The sequence below is a fragment of the Sturnus vulgaris genome, chromosome 5, assembly GCF_052056855.1.
Source record: "Sturnus vulgaris isolate bStuVul1 chromosome 5, bStuVul1.hap1, whole genome shotgun sequence".
Classification (NCBI taxonomy): domain Eukaryota; kingdom Metazoa; phylum Chordata; class Aves; order Passeriformes; family Sturnidae; genus Sturnus; species Sturnus vulgaris.
In genome coordinates, this window is record NC_142247.1 from 44841877 (window position 1) to 44863055 (window position 21179).

At 34.6% G+C, this 21179-nt stretch overlaps 1 protein-coding gene across 2 annotated transcripts in view; it reads left to right on the plus strand.

Annotated features, from left to right (window-relative positions):
• The window catches only part of USP15 (ubiquitin specific peptidase 15), a 55313-nt gene that overhangs the window by 14336 nt on the left and 19798 nt on the right, over positions 1-21179 (plus strand). Inside the window, exons 4-7 of one of the 2 annotated variants that reach the window (XM_014890896.2) lie at positions 2584-2710; positions 7722-7867; positions 10228-10289; positions 15381-15464. In XM_014890896.2, the coding sequence (XP_014746382.1) occupies positions 2584-2710; positions 7722-7867; positions 10228-10289; positions 15381-15464 (419 nt within the window). The remainder of the gene's footprint in view (positions 1-2583; positions 2711-7721; positions 7868-10227; positions 10290-15380; positions 15465-21179) is intronic. The other variant, XM_014890897.2, reaches the window with a different exon arrangement.

The window sequence follows — 21179 nt, forward strand, 5'->3', positions numbered from 1 at the left end:
ATATGATTTAGATGTAGTCCTGCAAATATGCAGGAGTTGCACAGGAATTTATTAGCAGACTTAAATGCTGACTTAGGATAATCGTATAGTGAGCTCCTGCTTCAGCTGCTTAGTGATACCTAATTTTATTCAAATTTTTGAGGCTTAAATGTGTAATACTGAGGCAGAGGGATGCAAAGGATATAATACCTTTTCTGGAAATAAGTTCTCTTAATAACTGTCTCAAGAAGAATTTGCTTTAGAAGCTAGTATGGCTATTAGCGCAAGTGATTTTGTAATCAGGTAAATAACTCTAAAAATGTCTTGTCTATGTTAGTGAAAAGCCTAGCCCTAATAATGTTAACATTGGTGGGGTAATTGGCAGTTTCAGAGTTCAGAGTTTCTGAACACTCTGTGATCAGCTACTTGCTAAGGGAGTTATTTCTTTAAGCAAAAAGCTTATCTCTATGCAAGTAGTCGTCCATGGTATGGTGGATAGTGTGGCCATCAATATGAGACACTGAAAAATTAGCATCTTTAAATTTCTTTTTGTTTGCTCCAGCACATAAGACCCTTATTATTAAGGTGATAGGACATTTCACCAGTTCATTGATCATACAATCTTTTTTTGTTTGTGTTATTTCTTGAGATTTTCAAGTGATTGTAGTTGCATCCTCACGAGACTGAATTGCTTAGTTTTTAAAATACGTTTTGGTATATTTACATTTCTTTATTGACCACTAGGGTGTATTTTTCCAGTTACATGGATCTTTATTTTAATTCTTTTAAAATTCCTGAAAAAAATATTAGGCTTAGAATTTAGTTTTTTAATTTCGGTGTTATACATCTTTTGTTTCCTTCTTATGATATAAATATGGTCTAACTGCATGTATGCTGTATGCTTACTTGAAGTCCACTCTTCAAATAAATGGTAGATACGGCTGTAGAAGAAATTTCAGGTCTTCAAAATTAATTTGGCCAGCAACAGAAGTTTGTTTAAGGATTTTATAATATTTTCTCTAATGTGATAAAATAGTTGCTTGGTTTTTGATTTTGTTTTAAAGAGACATCCCTGAAATGTCTGTCTTTTTGTCTAGTTCTGTTAGAGCTAAAATCCGTTAAAATAACTCTCCTTCTTTAAAGATATATCTGTGATCAACTTGTTATGTGTTTTCTGAAGATGGATACTTTCCCATCATCGTGGTAAAGTAAAAAGTCTGTAATTTTTTTCGGTTTGGGAGGAAGATGGAAGGAGAGAGCAGGAAATGAGAGTAACTTCCATTCCACTTGGAATTTAGCTAATTGGAAAAATACATGGAGTATAATGAGTGGCCAGGTAAACTGGCATAGCTTTGTTATTTTCTGAGAAGCATATTCCAGTTCAGGAGTTTTGTTTCTAATGCTTTTGTCATTCATTATTTTTTCCTGTCTGCCTTTATGGGTTGCTTTTTTTTCATAAACACAGTATTATACTTTTCTTTCATCCCCTTTGTTACATGAGCTGTTTTTGAAATGTAGATCCTAATTTTGAATTGATAAAATTCTGCATTTTATCTACGTCAAATAATGCTAAGACTTGTAGTAGGTTGTACTACCACTAGAGTGTTAATTTTTATTCTTAGAAATGTTGTAGCCATACTGCATGGTTTTGTTTACTGCCACTATTTTGTTGTGAATCTAGTAGCTAAAAACTAAGCTGCTCAAATTAAGATGCATTTTTGTTCAAATGCCATGATTGACAGTCATTAAAGCCAAGGCAAACAATGAAATAATTCAGTCATTTCTTCCTTTTTTTCCTGTGGCACATACATATGAGGTATATTTGTTCAGCAGATAGCAGATCTCTCCTAGCAATTAGCTGGTGGCTGTATTTTAACCGTATTTGTCAGATGTATCACATATCAGGCTGATGGTTATTTTTGGAGCAGTCTACATGACTTAGAGTACTGCAGTTACACTTTGGAAGATCAAAGGGAAAAACATTTGAGAGGTGACCCTGATTATTTTTTTTCTGCATTTTACTTTTGTTAAAAATCAAAAAAATCCTGTATATTTAACTATTCTGTAATCTGTGTTTTAAAAATGAACATATAATAAATAACTGTAATGAGCAGGTAAAATTTCAAATGAATGTATTCATAATCAAAATGTAAGTGGAGGATTTGTAGGTTTTGTTCAAAAATATGATATCCAAATTTTATTAGTGTGTATTATATTTTTGATAAGTATTGCTCAACTGTGAAAACTAGTTCTTGATGTTCTGAGGAAGTAGTATACAATGAATGTATTTGGAAATAAAAGTAGCTTTGGGTGTTTTTAAATTTTGAATCAAGTGTCTTTGGATTAAGGTTACATATTTGTGGTTTCTACTATACGTACTACCTTGTGAGTCATTGTGTAATACACAGATATGACATCATCATGGAAAAATTACTTTCTAATTTACTGTATTTCTAAAAATTATAGGAGAATTTTAAGTTCTAATTTTTTATATTTATTAAGTGTCTTATGTGAACTTCAGTTTCTTGAAGAGTTCTCAAAAATATTGTGAAATGTGTGTATATGAAGACATAGACTGCTACATGATCCCATTCTATTTTTCAGGTCGTTGAACAGGGTATGTTTGTTAAGCACTGCAAAGTAGAAGTATATCTAACAGAATTAAAACTGTGTGAAAATGGAAATATGAACAATGTTGTCACACGAAGATTTAGTAAAGCTGATACAATAGGTATGCACGACTATTTTCTAAAGATATGTGATTGGTACTTATATGTGGTAGCAAGTTCTGAATAAATGTCTGGATAAAATGATAGATGGGTGTTTTGACCGTTAAAAACAATGAGAGTAGTTTTGTTTGGGTCAAATTTAAAAGTTAACAAATGGGAGTATTGAGAGGCTTTAATACAATTTTAACTATATAATTGTCTGTTTTATTATTTAAGCATCTGTATTATTTTATTATTATTAAGCATCTGTATTAACTTTAGAGGTTTGAGCTTTTAAGGAAGTAAATAGTGTGATGTTGTTTATTGGATTTCATAGTACTTTTTCTTGGCTTTTGATGTGTAAGAAATATGTTTTTATGTGTTCCATTAACCAACACATTCTAGCCATACATACGAAAAGAAGGATATATTAAAAAACACAAGAAAGAATTATTAATGGGTAAAGGTGACCTACAAAGGCAGTAGTCTTCACTGCCTTCAAAGGCAGCCAGATACAATCTTCTACAGTATTTGAATCCTCTATTAAAACTCTTAACATACCTTTATTTTTATTTATTTTGACTGCCCATTGAGCATTCTGTCATTGTTTGAAACAGTATTTTGATAATTGACTTTGAAAATAACAATCAGAACATTTTCAAAGATATTGCTTCTGGTGTATTTGTGCATGTGCATCTGAGATAAGAGTCTTTCAGTTGTCTGTATTTCTGCAGTTTTGTACCTTATGGCGAATTGTACTTTATGCCCTTGGCACCATACACCCAGCCATCACTTTGTTTACATTTGTTGACAGCAGTGTATGTTTTTTTGCTTTTGCTTCTCTTCACGTTATGTGTAGTGACTTAGACTTGTACCAGCCTTTAATTGTTTGTGGATTGCTTGCTTTAGAACCAGTCATTTTACTTTGTTTAATGGCAATATTTAAGTTAGAAAAAGAATCACCTCTTGTATTAGAACAAAATCTTCAAAATTGTGAAAATTCTTCCCAAAACAGAGTTGTTTGTTGTATGTTAATTTGCTTTTTTGAGATCTGGCTTAACTTGGGAAGTTATACTTCGTAATTTCCTGGGGAAACCAGAAACTTGGAAAAAGCACTTTAACATTATCCTTCCCTTAGGACCAAATGCAGGCTATTTTGCGGCTATACTGAATTTGATTGTATCACTGAAATTATAGGTAATGGATGAATTTTGTTTCTTAATTAGAAGCAGGACGTTTTGGAATGATTGTTACTTGAAGGTATATTCATTTTTTCTTAGCAAAGAGAGAATTACAGTTATGAATAAGTTGTTGTAAAGGGTAACGAGAAGCAGTTAGAGTTCACTGGCAATCCCTTTCCAGACACTGGCCTTGTTTGCTTTCCTGAAATGTGGATTATATGTTCCTGGAAGCCTTTAAAAACATGCCCTTCCTTAAACTGAAGCTTCTTTTCCAAAGTACAAAGCAAAACCATCTTAGTTAAGGCATCCAAAAGTGTTTGTATCTTAGAGCTACAAAAATTCAACCCACTTTAAGATGAAATAATAACTGAATCCTCTTACCCATTACTAAGATTGTGATATTTTTTTCCCCCCAGCTTCTTACCTCGATATATTTTAGGTAGTTCTGAAATTCATCAAATACACAGAAGAAATGCTAATTATATCAATAAATAATATGCAGGAGGGATCTTACACAATCTTGATTATTTTTCACTCTTCTTTGTATATTGCAATAAGGGATGCATTTTTGTTATAGTTGCAGAAGGCTTGTAGTACAAAAGAGTCAGTAGCAGCCCCATTGAAGTGAGTAGACAAAGGGTACTATGGTCTTTTCAAGAAATTTTAATTTTTTTATCCACCATCATTGGTTATATTATTTATTGCACTCAAAAAATAAGTACAAGACCTTCCTTAATTCACAAAACCGGAGAAATATCCTTAGTATAATATAATACTCCGATCTGTCTTCAAATATGTGTTATTCTTGGAATATCTTTGCTTTTCCACTCAAATAGAAGCTAAGCTGTATTGATAAATGAGTACAAAGTCAAAGGCAGACCTAATAATACCAGTCATTCTCTTGCAGTAGTACTAGCCACATCTGACATGTTCTTTGGACCTTCTTGGGAACCTCCTATGACTGAGGACCCTTGCCTTGGAGACAGTGCATACTGACTTTGAGAATGGTTGATGATTAACTCTCTTGTGGGAGAGGGGATTAATTCTAAAAGGAAAATTAGTTAGACAATAGATGTAATTGAGACAGCTTTCCAGCTGAGATGCTGATCCCAGAGAGCATTGGGGCTTCAGATTGAAAATGAGGTAATGATCTATTCAAGAATTCTAATCATGTGAAAGTATGATAGAACTAAGTAATCAGCTTAATACGTAAGAATTTTACAAAACATAAACGTCATAAAGACTGTCTGGAGCCCCGATTATGGACACATAGGAGTCAGATTGTGTCTACAATGCCATAAAACAATTCCAAAACTGAGCTGATAAACTTCACAGAAGATTATACTAGTAGCTCTGCATCTAATGGACTTTTGCTGGTAAATTGTCTTAGCAAATGGCATTGATTTATCTCTCCCTTTAATCTGCTGCAGAATACAAGAATGTAATGTTTGCTACTCTTAAGGACTATTTCTTCTGGAATCAGTGACTAACCTTTTCCTTCTTTATGAAGGAAGGATTACTGCTTCCTAGTTCAGACTGACATCTTAACGTTAACACTTAAGAGTTTCATTTAGCCAGCATTTGTGATAGCACTAGCTTTTAGGAGCCAGGATGTATTTGTATTAGAATTCACTGAACTTCAGCATCTCATCAAGACTGTTCCAGGTTGTATTTCAAAACAGTACTTAAAGCATGCAATTGTTTTTATGAATAAGGTGTATGGTTTTTAACAATATAGGGTATGATCTGTATGGGAGTTTTTAACTCTCAAACTGATCTATCTCAAATTGTGAGTATACAACTGGTAGAGTGAGAGGCATCTTCAAATGACAGTTCTTCCTGTCTCTCGTACTAATCATGTCATACATTGGATGTATGTAAGTAAAATACCCCGGGAAAGTGTTGGAGTCACCATCCCTGGAAGTGTTTGAGAACTGACTGCATGTGACACTTAATGCTATGGATTAGTTGATACGCTGATGTTTGGGGAAGGTTGGACTCGATCTTGGCTGCTTTTTCCATCTTTAATGAATCTGTGATTCTTCTAGAGGACAAACCCATACACAATGTGACTCAGACAGTACCTATTTGATCCATTTTCATTTATGCCAGAGCAGGCACTTTAGTTCATCAGCTTGCACTCCAGTAATACTTGATGGGGAAGGGAAGAAGAACTAAAAAGTGTGCATTGGTTATATGTTCAATGAAGTACATAAAAGAATCTTATTTTCACAGTCTTAAAATTGTCATTATAGTCAAGTGGAGCATGCTCTTCCCAGAGTCTTGGACATAATGTGTAGTCATCTAATAGGATTGATTCTTCCTGTCTTGTAATAGTTCTGTTAGTGAAGCTGGAATATGTTAAAAATGAACATAATAAATGTTAGCTTAGTACTTGTGAAGAAAACTACCTGCAATGCTCAGATAATTAATTGTCATGGTATTAATAGAATGAAAAATTATATTTTGTAAATTCTTTTAGTGAAAGCCATTGATAATTCTAGATTTTTTACTTTATTTTACAAGATTGTTGCTGACTAGATTTGTTCTTATATTCAGATATAATTATTTGAATTCATTAGTTGAGAATTGATTCAGATAGTACATGATTTTTCTTTTTTGAAAGCCAGCAAATCAGTCTGTTGCCTTGTTGATATCACCTGCCTTGCTATATATCATCTCTCTTACAAAAACAGATGATCCAATCTAACACTTGCTTTCAGACTAAAATACATGATAACTAGTATAGAAACAAATGATATTCAGTTGCCCACAATAGCTACAAATATTATATTAGCCCATTGTCATGCATTTCACAAGCCTGTCTGGACTTTCGCAAGGTACTTTTAAGTTTTGGGTCTCAATTTGGCTTTTCCTGTTTAACCTGGTGGAAGAGAAAATAATCTTGAGCAAAAGGGAGCAAGAGAAGCTGACATGCAAGTGTTTTGTCCTTAGACATTGAAGGAATGTCTTTCAAAGAGCTTACAGGGCCCATTTTTATAATAGTGCTTTCAGTGATCATCAGGGATAAACTGTGTACTTCTTGACTCCTGCTTTGTATTCTGTATTAGCTGTTATGAGACATAGCTTCCACAGGCCTTTGTGAGTCTGCCAGTTAAAAAAAGCAGCTAAGTGGGATTGCTGTGAAACAGCACTGTACATATTTATTTAAAAAACCTAACTCTTTAATAAACTCTACTTTTGTGTAAGGACAAGAGTGTTAATTAAAAACTTCTTAAATTTCAGTAGTAGATAATTTATGCCACCTTAAAATTATGTAATACTGGTTACATTTCTGTCAGGTAGCGTAGGAGCTGGTAGACTTTTTTCTTTGGATCTTTCACCTTCCTTTCAGAATAAATTTATGCACTTCACTTTTACAGAGTAGTTGATGTTTTTCTGTGGACACGTGAATTAAACTTCACAGATATATATTGTGGTTAGTGCTGATTGCACTCGGATATGGGTAGAAGCGTAAAAACCAAAAAGGGTTGATTTAGGGAACAGAATGACTTCCTGCATCTGATTTTGCTACCAGTCTCACTGCTGATCATTTCCTACCTCCCCACACCACTGTTAGCACACTCAGAAATAAATAGATGGCTTCTGTCCTGTTATTTATCAATTTCTCTTTATTAGGTCTGCCTTGCTAAGGGATTCAGTCCTCTGTTTCTATTTTAGAGGCAAGCTGAGTGGCAGCTTCCTGCTTGTCCCACAAAATGATGTAGTTGCATGGCAATTTCTACAGTTTTCTTCATATTTGAATATGAGGAGATGAATTCTGATGCTTTATTTCACCTTACACTGTTTTGTATTGAAATGCTAAACTTGTGTTCTTCCCTTCACAAAACAGACACAATTGAAAAGGAGATAAGAAAAATCTTCAATATTCCAGGTGAAAAAGAGACCAGATTGTGGAACAAATACATGAGTAATACTTTTGAACCTTTGAATAAACCAGACAGTACCATACAGGATGCTGGTTTATACCAGGGACAGGTACAGTGAAACATTATTTCTTTTCTTGAATACATTTATCTTTTTGCTCATGAAAATGTAGCTGTACCAAATAATTTTTGCTTATTTTTAAATGAAAGTTGTTTTTTAATAGATTATGTTAGGGATAGAGGATTTTGTGAACAAATTTATTGACATTAAAGTAGTCTTTGTGTGTTATTTATAGGATTAAAGACTGAAAAGAGAGATTAAAGAGAGGATGTAACTCTCCTGGTGAATGAAAATTAAAATTTTTAATATACGTCTAAATTTTAAATTTTACATTTACCAAATTTTATGAAATTGCTGACATGGATTTGGTAAAATCTGAAATAATTATTCCTAGGATGTCGGATATGTTCCTATAATGAAACTCAAAATTTGAAGAATAGGTATTCTAAAATAATAATGTCTTCTACTCAGATTCCACTGTCTAGATTTCACAAACAAAACAACAAAAAAAATGAAAGCATTTTGATAAGAACAACAGAGACAGAGGTTTGTAAACCTGCTTTAACATGAGACAGTGTCATCACTTTAAAATCATCCCTTTATAGGGGAATTCCTCACAAGGTAAAAAATTACCTTTCTAGATTAATATGAAGAACAAACATTGAATGTTAAGCTACAAAATATAAACAGATTGAGCAATTGCATTGATAGAATAACTTTTCAGATTATTACACTGATTCTTTAGTCTTTCCTCTTGCCTTGTAATGTTTGACTCTAACCTACTTACTAGCTGTATTTGTGCTGTGTTTCAGTTTTCTTTTATGGCATCAAAGGTAGGTAATCAGTGCGCCAAAATTGCTGCTTGAACTATTGTGTCTCTTAGCTTCATGCTGCATGCACTTAAACTCTCACACAGGTAATTTTAACGATGCAGAAGTCCTACTAGAAGAGCCCACGTCTCCTATGAAAGATTCACATCAAAGATGTAACTTTCAAATTACCTCTATCCCAGTGAAACATTAATCATGAAGCGAGCATGGTCTGATAAAGCCATGACAAGATCTTTAGGTGACATCTGTACTTAGAGCAAAATAAATACTGTTTAAAACAGATTTTTACCATTGTTTCTGAAAACATTGAATGTCCTGGTAGGCCATATATGTTCGGTCAGTTGCACTTGCTGACACACACGTGTATTTTTCTTGCTGAGCCTCCTAATCTAATAATAGTTATTTTGGGTATTACAGTCTGTCTAACCAAATAGTTACAATAGTGTATGCAATTGAGTAAATTAATGCTTTGAATTTATCAGTTGATTTCTGAAACAAGCCTTTAGAGATTCCATTGAACTCTTCAGTCTAAATCGATTTTTTATGTAGTTAGCTCTGAGAGCCAGTCAGGGAAGTATGAGAATCAGTCTTTTCAGCATCAATGTCCGAGGATAGCAGACTACTCTTCCTAAGAGAAAGCTGGTCATGATAGAAGGCTTGTTTTCAATCTTATGCTCAAGTGCGTTCAAACTGAAAATGTGATTACATCTTCAAGTGGTTTATACACAAGGTTTTGAGCATTAGTACTTAGCTGAATTTATGTCATGGTGTGGACATATACAGGCACAGCATAGCAGTTAATTAGTGTCCTGAAACATCAGTCTCCAGTTGTGCAGTGGGGAATTTAAGTATTGGAGTCTAGTTGCCATTTCGAAGGATCTGGCTATCTCAGCTGTCAATCCAGAAAAAGGCATGAGCTGTTTGTAGATACTGTGTCATATCTGCCAGCATAGGGCAGATATCTCAAATAGCCAAAGGAGTTTCAAATGACACGTGATGCCTATGTTTGGGACCAAGTGTTTTGTACTCCTTTCCATACCAATAACAAATTGAATTACATTAATTTCATTAGCCAACTGTCTTGTTGAGAAAACAATACTAAATAAATGCTTTGATAAAATATACAGGAGTAACCGTACAGGTATGATTTTAAAGCCATCGAGGCAGAAAATTGTTTTGTTTGGGTTATTTGGGTGTTTTTTCTTACCCGTGTGAGGCAAAATTCTTACCAGGGGTGTTGTATAGACGTGATTTCTGTAGATTCTCAGGTGCTGTTTAAACACTGCAGGTCATCTTCTGACCTCTTTGAGAGATAAGTGGCTTGTCATCCATGGATTGTAGAGGAATAGAAATATTAAATGTCTTGCCCAAATTAAGATGAGGGGTAAAAAAAATAGAGAAGAAGGTACAGTGTAATGGATGTAATATGGAATGTAATGGAATATTCTTGAATCTCAGTGAATAGTAATTTAAATATCAGTCTTTTCTCGATCACATGTCAGCAAATCCATTAAAAAGATGGAACAGAAAGCATTCTCTGATATTTTTATTTCAGTTTTCTTATTACACTTTTCGTGGTAGGTCCTGGTAATAGAACAGAAGAATGAGGATGGAACATGGCCAAGAGGTCCTTCAACTCCTAAGTAAGTTATGAATTCCAGTCACGTGCTCAGTTTGCATATTATTTTGCTTTATGAAAAGGTTTTTTAAAGTGGCATTTTATTTTGAAAATCAGTCTTCAGATATTTTAGTTGAAAATACACTTGAACATATTCGTTGGTGCACATTTTTCTTGCCTCTTTGTCACAGAAGCATAAAAGCAATTCTTGTATTGCTTCTTTTGGCAATTTTTCTGTATTCCTACTACAGGTGATGAATGTTTTTCATGAGAAATATGTTAAAGGTGTGAGCATCTTTGCTTTTGCAAGAAAAAAACATACTTACCTTGAAAGTGGCCAGATTGGGACCTCAGTTCAGTACAGGAAGGAACACTTTTGAAAATGATAATTCCGTTTTTCTCAAGAGTATAATGAATTCATACAAGGAAAAAAGTTTTATTATTATCATAACTGTCTCTCCTTCTGAAATTAGAAAGAAGTGGTTTTAAGCTTGGGATCCTTTTCATGTAGGATCAGAGACCATGCTGTGCAACTTAATTTCTGCTCTGTGTTCAAGCTTGTCAGTGTTTGCATTTGTTTTATGTGTACTGTTCTTCTAACTTCGGGATATACTTAATTTTAGAAGTAATTGCAACATCTGCTGTAAAAACCCTGCATGATTTAATGATATCTGCTATTGTGTCATATTTTAATGCTGTTTAAAATGTTTGTGGGTCTTGGGTTTTTTGTCTGAAAGTGTCTGAATGGGGTATACATTCTTAAACTGTCCACAGGGTTAGTCAGATTTAGGAATAACTGGATTTTTTGCTTTTTGAGAGGTTGTTTATATCAGCTACTGGGATGTTTTTGTTCTGGGAAGTTGACTTCTATGAAACTTTCTCTTTCGTCTGGAATGTCTTAAATGTCTCCCACTCCCAAAAGAAGTATTACTTAGTAATGATCATTTTTGCAGAAAATCGTGTTATACTAACATGTCTGTGAGTAGCTGTCTCCTCCGTTGCATACACAGACATACAGATCTCAGTTGTTTTTGTAGCTTAGTTGCTGCTGATCCCAGTGTTTGATGAAGACTTGAGATCTCTGTGCAGACTTTTTTGTTTTTAATCTGTGTCCTTATATGGGAAATTATTCCACAGGCAGAAAAAGCAACTAATCTTGTTTGAATGGTTTATTGTTGTCAAGATGGTGTTTTAAACTAAAAAATGAGCATAAATTTGTAGTTCAAGTTGCTTAAGGAACTGTACTACAAAATCAAGGTACTTATGTTCAGGAAAAACCGTACATCACTTAAAAACCTTTTAGCCAATCTGTGATTATAAAACAAGGAGAAGCAAGGAACTCAAGTTTTGACATTCCATGGATTACCAACTGAATAGCCAGTCCAGGGTTTCTGTTAGTTTTCTGTTAAGAAGTCCTTACCTGTTCATATGCAAATGTAACAGCAAATTAGGGAAGCATACAAAGGAGCTATAAACTAGTAGACTATTTCCTTCTAATTTTAAAGAACTTTTGTAGCTGGGTTTTTTTAGAAAATTGAAAAATCAGTTTTAAATCTACTGATCCATCCTGTTCTTTAAAAATGCTTTCTATATGGTAAAAAACTAAGAAACTTACTTACCTGTCAATCTATATTTTTTTGTGTGTATTACAAGTAATGGATTTCATTCTGATACTTCTTGTATTTACATATCACTGTGGAATAAGTAATCCTAATCAAATACCTGGCTACTTGGCATAACTTACAGATGGTCTGCTGTTAACTTTAAAACTATTTTCATGCGTGAAAGGGAATATATTATTGGTTGAGGTGGTATTTTACCATACAAAAAGGTGAGACTGTACACATTCATAGTTTAGTTCTTTTTCTCCATGCAGTAATGAACATTTTCTTACAATTTTTTTCAGATTTTTTTTCTGGTTCAAACTGTATGCCTTTTTATCTTGGAAAAGCATTAAAGACCCTTTCTCCATTCTTCTCTTGTCCTGGGTTGGACACCATAATGTTTGTTAAGAGGAGGGAACAAATGGATAAAAGATGTTTAGCAGTCCTTTTTAAAATAATATAATGCCCATTTATCCAAGTTTTTTAGGTAAATATATTCCTGAATCTTCAAAGGAAAAAGTGTGTTTGGTTTTTTTTCCTTGAGCAGTTGTTCTGCAGACAGGTATGCCTTTCTCCTGACTTTTCTGTAAGAAAGAATTGTGGTGTACAGAGTTAACTGAAGACTTACTTTGATATCTAAATGGTATAAGCAGGAGATGTGAGCTGGTTTGTCATCCAAGAGCTGGACTGCCATTTGCTGATAAATAATAATTAAGATAACCATGTGTCTGAGCTCCTGTGGGTAAGCACCAAACATTGGTGATGTTCAAGCTAGTTTAACAAACATTTTCAAGCTAGTTTAATGAACGTGTTCATTAATACGAATTAATGTAGGGTTGAAAAACTCTTAACAAATGTATGTCCCAAACATTAATTTTTTTGATTGATGAATGTTAAAATATCAACCTTCTTTACTGCAAATTCCTCAGAGAAGTGTGATTAGCTGTATTAGTTAGGGTTTGTAAGAAGAGAATAGTCTAGCTAAAGCTCGCTTTAAAATTGTATGCTAGCCCAATCATAGCTACAGCTTCAAGGAAAAGAGTCCTTGATAATGGAAAGACCTCTTGAGATACTCACCTAGTTCCCCTACTCAAAGCATGGGGAAGCTGTAGCAGATTGCCTAGGACCATATCCAGGCATATTACCTGTTCGGATGGAATTTTTTTTGTTGTTGTTGTTTTATATTCATAGACTTTTGTCCTTGCAGTGAGCACCACTGAACAGGTTCTTGCTCTATCTCCTTCATTCCTTCCCATTAGGTGTTTATACAAGTGATATGATCGTTCTGGAGCCTTCTTTTCTCCAGGCTGAATGGTCCCCACTCTCTCAGCTTTTTCACATAGGTCAAATGCTGCACCTTTGTGGTATCTCACAAGTCTTGCTCCAGAATGTCCCTGTCTCTCTGGTACTAGAGAGCCCAGATGTGAACCCAACCCAGCGTTCCAGGTATCTGTAGCCAGTTTTGAATGAAGGAGAAAGATCATCTCCATTGACTTGCAGGCAGTGCTTTTCCGCACGTAGTACGCTTGAGCCAAGGACACACTACTGGCTTATATCCATCTTTTTGTCCAGCAGGACCCCGGGTAGTTCCCTGCCAAGCTGCTTTCCATTTGTCACCTGCCCCTCCAGAGGTAGGATTGAATGGTTTTCAGTCCATCTCACTGTACACTTCTGTAATCCATGTTTCATCTGCTTGTCCATGAGGGTGTTGCAGGAGACACTGTCAAAAGACTAAAGGAATTTGAGATAAACCACACCCATTGCTTCCCTCTCTGCGAAGATAGCCTTCTATGAAGAGATTACCATCAGGCTGGTTAAGCAAGAGATCTACCTCTGCTTTCACTCAGACACTTTCTCTTCACATCTTACTTGAGTCAGAAGCTCCTTGTTCATCTATTCAGGCTTCCTGCTGCCATCACTTGATTTTTTTACTGCTCTGGATGGACCATTATTGAACATAGAGAACTTAGTGATCTTAGAGGTCTTTTCCAACCTAAATGGTTCTGGGAATATCAGCTGGCTCTCTTGGCATCCCCTCCTCTTACCAGGGCTGTATCCCACAGCACTCTTCCAAGCAGATCCCTATAAAGACTAAAGTCTGATCTGCAGTAATCCAGGTGTGTTCCTGTTTTCTGCCATGCTCTCCCTCAGGATCTCAATTTCACCATCCTAAGGTCATTTTGGCCAAGGCCCCAGCCTTCACATTCCCAACTAGTTGTTCCTCCTTGGTTTTAAGTATCAGATGCAGCTGAGAAACACTCATCCATAGCTTGCATCAGATAGTTGTCATCATTTCGTCCCAGAACCTTCCTGCATTTTTTGTGCCCTGCCATGTTGTCCCCCTTGGGCCTGTGAATGTTAGGCTTCTTCCAGTTGTTAGGAAAAAGTCTTGCCTTTCTTTATCCTGATCCAGTCAGTCTGGATGCCCGCAGAGGTAAAAAGACTGTTCTAGCTGCAGTTTTTTTTGCTGATGTCCATATTTATCTCCTTGCTGTTGGTCACTAGGGGAGTTCTTGTGCAGTTTAACCAGTGTTTGTGAAGTATGTGGGCAAGTCAGTATCTAATGTGAGTTACCATTTATATTATATATGTGAAAATATACTTGGGAAAATTAACAGTGTAAAAATGTTTATTTCCTTATGGAGTTTAGTTATTGCAAGGTGCTTTAAAAGTCCTGAGCATGGCGAAGTTCTTCTCTTAATACAGCAAAGTGTATTTCAAAGCTTTTCAATGACAGCCAGAACTCCAATTCGATTGGAGTTGGCATAGGGCCCCCAAAACCAGGAAGTTACGTGAGCTCCTTTGAGTATGTGGTCTTTTCCTTGCGCACCTGTAAGATTTGCTCTAGAAAAACGCACTGCAAGATAGTTGTAATATTGTATTTATTTGTTACATTCAGAGGTCTTTGTGATGAAAATAATCAGTACTCTTGTATTGTAAAATAGTCTTAAACCGTGGGGATAAGTGATAATGCTTCTACTTCTGGAAAGAAAAGGTTTTTAAAAATTTAGTGTTGTGCATAATATCCTGAAATTTTCTAACAATATTACTGAGACGATTTTAACAAAATGATTCCATGCTGCTGTTAAATTAACCTTGAAGTATTTATCTTAATCACTTTTGTATCTCATCTCAACATCTATTTAGTTTGAAATGAAAAATTAATAAAATTCTCACATTAGAAACATTACGTTTTAAGTTTTAGAATGGCAAAAATACCTACAGTCATACTATAAGCTGAAAACAATCTTTTTAGCACAGTGCCCTGTGCTTTCTTTTGGTTTTTAAAAGCTCTGTTTCTTAAGTTATGAAAGTTTAAGTACTGTGGAGTATTTCAAGTTTTAAAAGATTCTGAGGGCTGCCTGTCCTGGGTATTTTTTGTGCTTTGCCCACTTTTAAAAAAGTATTTCTTTTCCGTACTTGTTTATCTGCTTTGTTCGTTTGTTATCTTTCTTTTATAGTTTTTAATACCTCAGCATTTTTGTCTAATTTATCATTTTCATATTTTAAAGGTCCCCAGGTGCATCCAATTTTTCAACTTTACCAAAGATCTCTCCATCTCTGTCAAATAATTATAACAACATGAACAACAGAAAGTAAGCAATATACCTTAAAACATTATTTAATTTATCACCCCAGTGTGACATAAATAAAGTTCAATGTTTTATCATTCCTAGTTTAAGGATTTTGAATTGCTTTGCAATATTTGGCTTGTGAATTGTTACTGGTTACTATTTCACAGCATAGGTGACACTGACATGAAGAAATGAAACAACATTAGAGATGTATGTAACTTTTCAGCAGGGAAGACACTAAAAAGAATTTGGGTGTTGTAAGGAAAGGCATAAAATTAATTTAGAGTTCATCATTCTTAAAATACATTGTTGCTATTATTATCCTGCCTGAATTTAAATAGACAACGAGAAAAGTGTGAAGTACTTACCCTTATGGTGATCAGATTTGCCCTAGTTCATTGCTCCTAAGGTATTAGAGCAACATATGTAACATCACGCTTCGATTTCAAATCGTGACAGCTGAATTGTGTTAGCGGTAATGTAGCCAGCAGCTTAACTTCTGTTTCTTAGTGCTAGAAGACTTGAGAGAGATCAGGCTGTGTGCTTGACTATTACAGTGAACAATGGCTTAGTAAGAGACTTAGTACTTTTACATGCTTTCTCCTTTATATTCTGAATTAGTAGGGTTTTTAAATAAATAATGTGGTAAAACTCTAAAAGAAGAGCTTTCATATTGCATTGGCCAACTTTTTGTGTAATTTTTTTGTTGTTATTGTACACAACTGTAAAAAAAGTTGGTGAATATAGGAAAACATGGAATTATTTCACTTTAATGGATAATGGAGCATCTTTCAAATGCTTGAAACCAGAGAGCACTCATCTTTAGTGTAAGCTGGGGGAAGTTGAAGAGCCTTATTCTTACAATTCATTAAAATTTTTAGTATTTTTCTAATCATGCATTTTGTGGTCACATTTGAAGATGTTAAATATTTAAAAGGTGACATAAATATTAAATATACAATATCTTCCAGTTAAATACTACACTTATCAGAAGTGATTTTTCCTAAGGGGTGAAGTGTCACTTCTGCTTCTACCAATTGTGGGTAGCCCAAACTCACTGTTCAACAGTTGAAATCTGTGTAATTGCAGTCTATTTTACTCTGTGTGTGAATGTGTAGTAAATAAGAAGAGTATAGTATATATGATTGTGTGGAAAGTTACATGATCAGAGCTGAACCTCCAGCTGAGAACCAATTTCTTCTTCTCCTAGTGTTTAAGCAGAAGGCATTGCCTAACCCAACACTTAATGGTAACTTTTTTTTAGGGAGCTTAAATCAAGTCATCAAGGCTTTCTTGTTTTCTTTTTTTTAACGTTAGCTTCTTGCTAGTGGTGTAGTTATTTTTAGGAGACACTTATAAAACCTGTTGCCAGCTCTTGCAGCTTTTAAAGATAGTTTGTTCACGTGATTTACCTGATTTTAATTTTATTTCTTGGTTTATTTTGGAGCTTTAAATGTGAGCTTTTAGAACTTAAGGAAAAATTCTGGGGTTTGGAGGTGTGCATTTGTTTGTTGTTATTTTACGATTTATGATTGTCAGCAGAAATGGGTGTTTAAAAGGAAGTCATAAATTTCAGATTTGGTAAGGAATTGATCTTTTTATGTGATTTAACTATAACTTAAGCATTTTTTAATAGGTACATGTACTGTGTAGCTACAAAATAGTAGTCATTTTTCTCTTTGTAAATCAAAACACAGTACATTTGGATGTTGTGTAAGACATTCAGTGCAGAAGTATATGGTTTTCCTTACAATGCAATAATCAATTATGTTGACTTCAAAATATTTTATAAATCACAAATTAGTAATTTAATACAGGATGTAATGCAGATGAATTTTTAGGAGCACTTATCTCAGAGTCTGTGTTCAGTGATGAAGTCATATTGATTAATACACTCTGTACTTTAAAAGTACATACTTTTGCATTAAGAATTTTTGGCTTCAAATAGTAGATGGAAAGATACATCTCTGTATTTAATTCTGTTATATAATTGTGCATTAAGAATGTTCCACTCTTCTTGCAAATATTTCCTTGTCTAAGAAAGTACATATTTTTCATTAATTAATGCTATCTTTGTTATTTTCTTAATTAACTACTTAATATCACCTTTGTCTGGAATTTATTTCCTTGCTTATGCTTCTGCCTTATTGCCTCTCATATTGCACCCGTCCTTAGTACATTGGTGAAAATACACATTTGTGGCTTTCTAGGATCTGTCGGCATCTCCATATGGGCATGACATTCTGTGACTCTAAAGGAAATACCAGCATTTGTTTTGAAGATAATTTTATCTGACAAATGCAATGTATAAGGGGAAAATCAAACAGGTTCTGTGTATTAATGGTCATAAATACTAGTCATTGCAAGCCTGCTTTTGCAATTACTAGAGCTTACCTACAGAGTACAAATTATGTTAAAAATCTGAAAGAATCAGGTTTCTTCGCATGGTACACATTTCTTTAATGTTTTTCTAATCCAGAAGGTGTTCTGTCTAAGAGTAAGCCTCAAATTGATAGGTACTTAATTTTGTGTGGAAGTAGTAATACATTAGATATCAGAAATAGCTTGTGCAAATTTTATCCAGTCTGAACCTTCATTTCTGTAAATGTGAGTTTGCATTTGATGGAATGGAGGGTTCCAAATAATTGATCATTGACGTTCTTTTGCCTTTACAGGTGATCTTGTTGAAAGAATAACATAGGATTAGCATAATATGTGTTAGTGGGTTCAGAAGAGCAGAGAAGAGACAAGCATCTTTTAGGCCTTACTGGAATTTCTTGTTACTGCTTTTAGTAAAGCAATACATTTCATATCCCATACAGTATTTTTTAAATTATGTGGGATGCGGATTAAAAACACCTGAACAGGGACTGTGCTTGTGGAATTAAGTGAAAAGTTGTTCTATTTCCTTCATTTGTAACCATTGCTTTAGGCTCCTAAAATGTCTTGTTTGCATCATTTGTAGTGTCCTCCTGTCAAGACGGATAGCTGGTAGATTTGTTCATATGCTTGGTATATTTCAATATGCTTTTTCTAAGAAATACAAGTATTAATTGCATTACATTGCCTCTAGAAACAGTTTCTTCATGTTGTACCTGACACATAAGCAAATATTATGACAAAGGCAATTTAAATAGATCGTCTTGTTATCTTTTGTTCTCCAGACAATGACAATGAACAAAAATAAAGATAATAATCTTTATGTAGTGACATGGCCCTCTCCTGCTGCTTCAGGTATCTCTACAATCTGATGAAGCCTGATAATAGGTTTCTTAAAGGGCCTGGTCACAAAAATAAATTGGCAGTGCTTAAAATGGTAGAAATATTACAGATCTCAGTAAGTCTTCCAAACTTTTAATTTTTTGGGCTCATTCTTGCAACTCAAATTCCTTTATATATGTACCTGCTGGTACATGGCATTCCATTGTCAAATTAATGTCTTTTCTAAAACTAGTGGTGCTTTTCTAGTCTTCTCTGTTCAAAATCCATGCTTTGCAAAACTCTTAACTGTACAATGAGTGCTCTGGGTTCATCATCACCATTTGAAAGCCAGTTTGATGTTTAAAGGCACATACACACAGTACAAACAAGTAATTTCAGATGTAGCACATGCAATTCAAAATTTGTATATTTACAAATAATAAAATCTCATTTGCAAACTTCCTTTTACCATTTTTGTAATTTCAAGAGTCAAGTTCAAGGGTCTGAAGATGGTTTCATGTTTTCAAATCTTGCCTTACTTTTGTGAAGCCATTTTTTTCTAAGAACTATTAGTGTTTTCTTTCTGTTACTGCTCTTATTTGACTGGTTTATCCTAATACTACGATTTTACTTCATTAAAGGTAGGAAAGTTTTGTAGAAAAAGTGCCTGGAGGTTTGGGGACATGCAATTATCACAAGATACGTTTTCTAGGATATTACTGTTTGAATTAAATTAATATAGACTTACCTTGCATCTTTACTTGCTTCCCATTGTTAGCTACTTAGTATTGACTGTTAATAATAACTTCTTTTTCATCCAACTAAAAAGCATAAAAAGCAAAGCAACAACATAATTTATATAAAAATAATTTTTCCACCATAAAACAGTGTGCAGACCGGTAGAACTGTAGGGACATCTCCTAGTATTGTGCAAACAGTAGGCAGTGTTTTGTAGGATATGTTTTCATAAAATATCGTAGAACCATGAAAGAAAAATGTATTAATAGACCTGACTCACAGGATGAGTGGTAACCTTAATCTCTAAATCCCTCGAATATATTCCTGTGGGCCAGTACAGAAGCTTAAAGAGCTCAGAAATGCCTTTCCCTTTTGAGAAGTAAACTGACAGTTTGTCCCTTAGAGCAAACATACACTGAATCTATCTGCACTGCAATTATCTTGAACTAAATTATCATCATGATACTCAGCTAATTTGAAAAAATCTTTCACATGAATATGCTACAGCCACAAAATACCAGTTGCATTTCTTTAGCTGCCTAGTGTCCCTCCAAAGCTGGCAATTTGTGAAGAGGGGAAAGATGCAGAGAGGGAAATAAACATGAAAATCCCCAGAAGAATTAAATTCAAATTCTTCGTTATCCCTACATCTCCTAAATTTCAAAGGGATTTCTTTTTTGTAAAGCATGTGAAAAGTTTTCTCTGTAAGTCAGGTAAGGACAGCAGTAGGAAGGAAGCAAGGCTGAAAGTAGAAGATTATTGTGTACCCTGTGCATGTGCATTTCTGTTACTGCTGTGTACTGTTGGGTTGCTTATATTGTGGGGGTTGCATTAGCACCAGTGGCAAGCTTGTGGTTTTGATTCCTGGGGGAGCTAAGGCTTGCCAGCTTAAGGGAATTGGAGTTCACTGCAGTAACTGGGCTGCAGCTGCAAGGGAAGATTGAAGGTAATTTTTTCCTGGGGATCTCTCATACATGGTGAACTCTAACTTTGTAGGGTTTTTTTCATTGAGAATGACCAGTGAACACAATACCTCTTAGTTAGTTTGGGGGCAAGCCAGAGAGCAGAGAAAATGCATATGTATAGAAAAGGGAAGGACTAATGGGAAAGTCAACTACTAAAAAGAAACGCAGGTGTAAAAGTTTGATAACAGCAGCTTTATGGAGAGTGAAGCTATAAATTACACAAATTTCTAAGACCATTGAAAGGGAGAAATTTTCATCCCCTTCTGTTGGAAATTTGTGATAACTTGGTAAAAAAACAACAGTTATTTATGGAAAGTGAATAATTGTGCACCAAGGAGACAGCTGGAATTCAGTAAAGAGCATGATAGTGTTCAGGAGTAATGGCTGGTGTGTAGCCATTGAGCACTTGCATCCTGAGACTTTCGCAATTACAAATCTCAGATATTTATCAGGATTGATTCTTTGCACTTCATAATTTTCCTTATCGTTCTTGGCATCTGACTTTCAGATTCTTGTTCATGTTGCTTCTGATGTGAATGATACTTAGTAGCTGCAGAAATACTCCTGAACTTTAGCCAAAGCTGCTGTCACATAGATTTCATTATGATCAGTGCCTGAAATGGTTAAAGTGGTTGTGGTTGCTTGGTTTTTTCTAACATATTACAAAACATTCTCTTAGAAGGTTTCTTTGCCTTTCTAGTGTTCTCAGATATGCTCACTTTACTGTTTTGAAGGTTAATTTATATTTGATATTTTTGTATTTCATCTGGAAACAAGTTGTTTTAAATATCATCATTTTACCTATTTCAGCCTTCTACAGTTTCTCCAAACA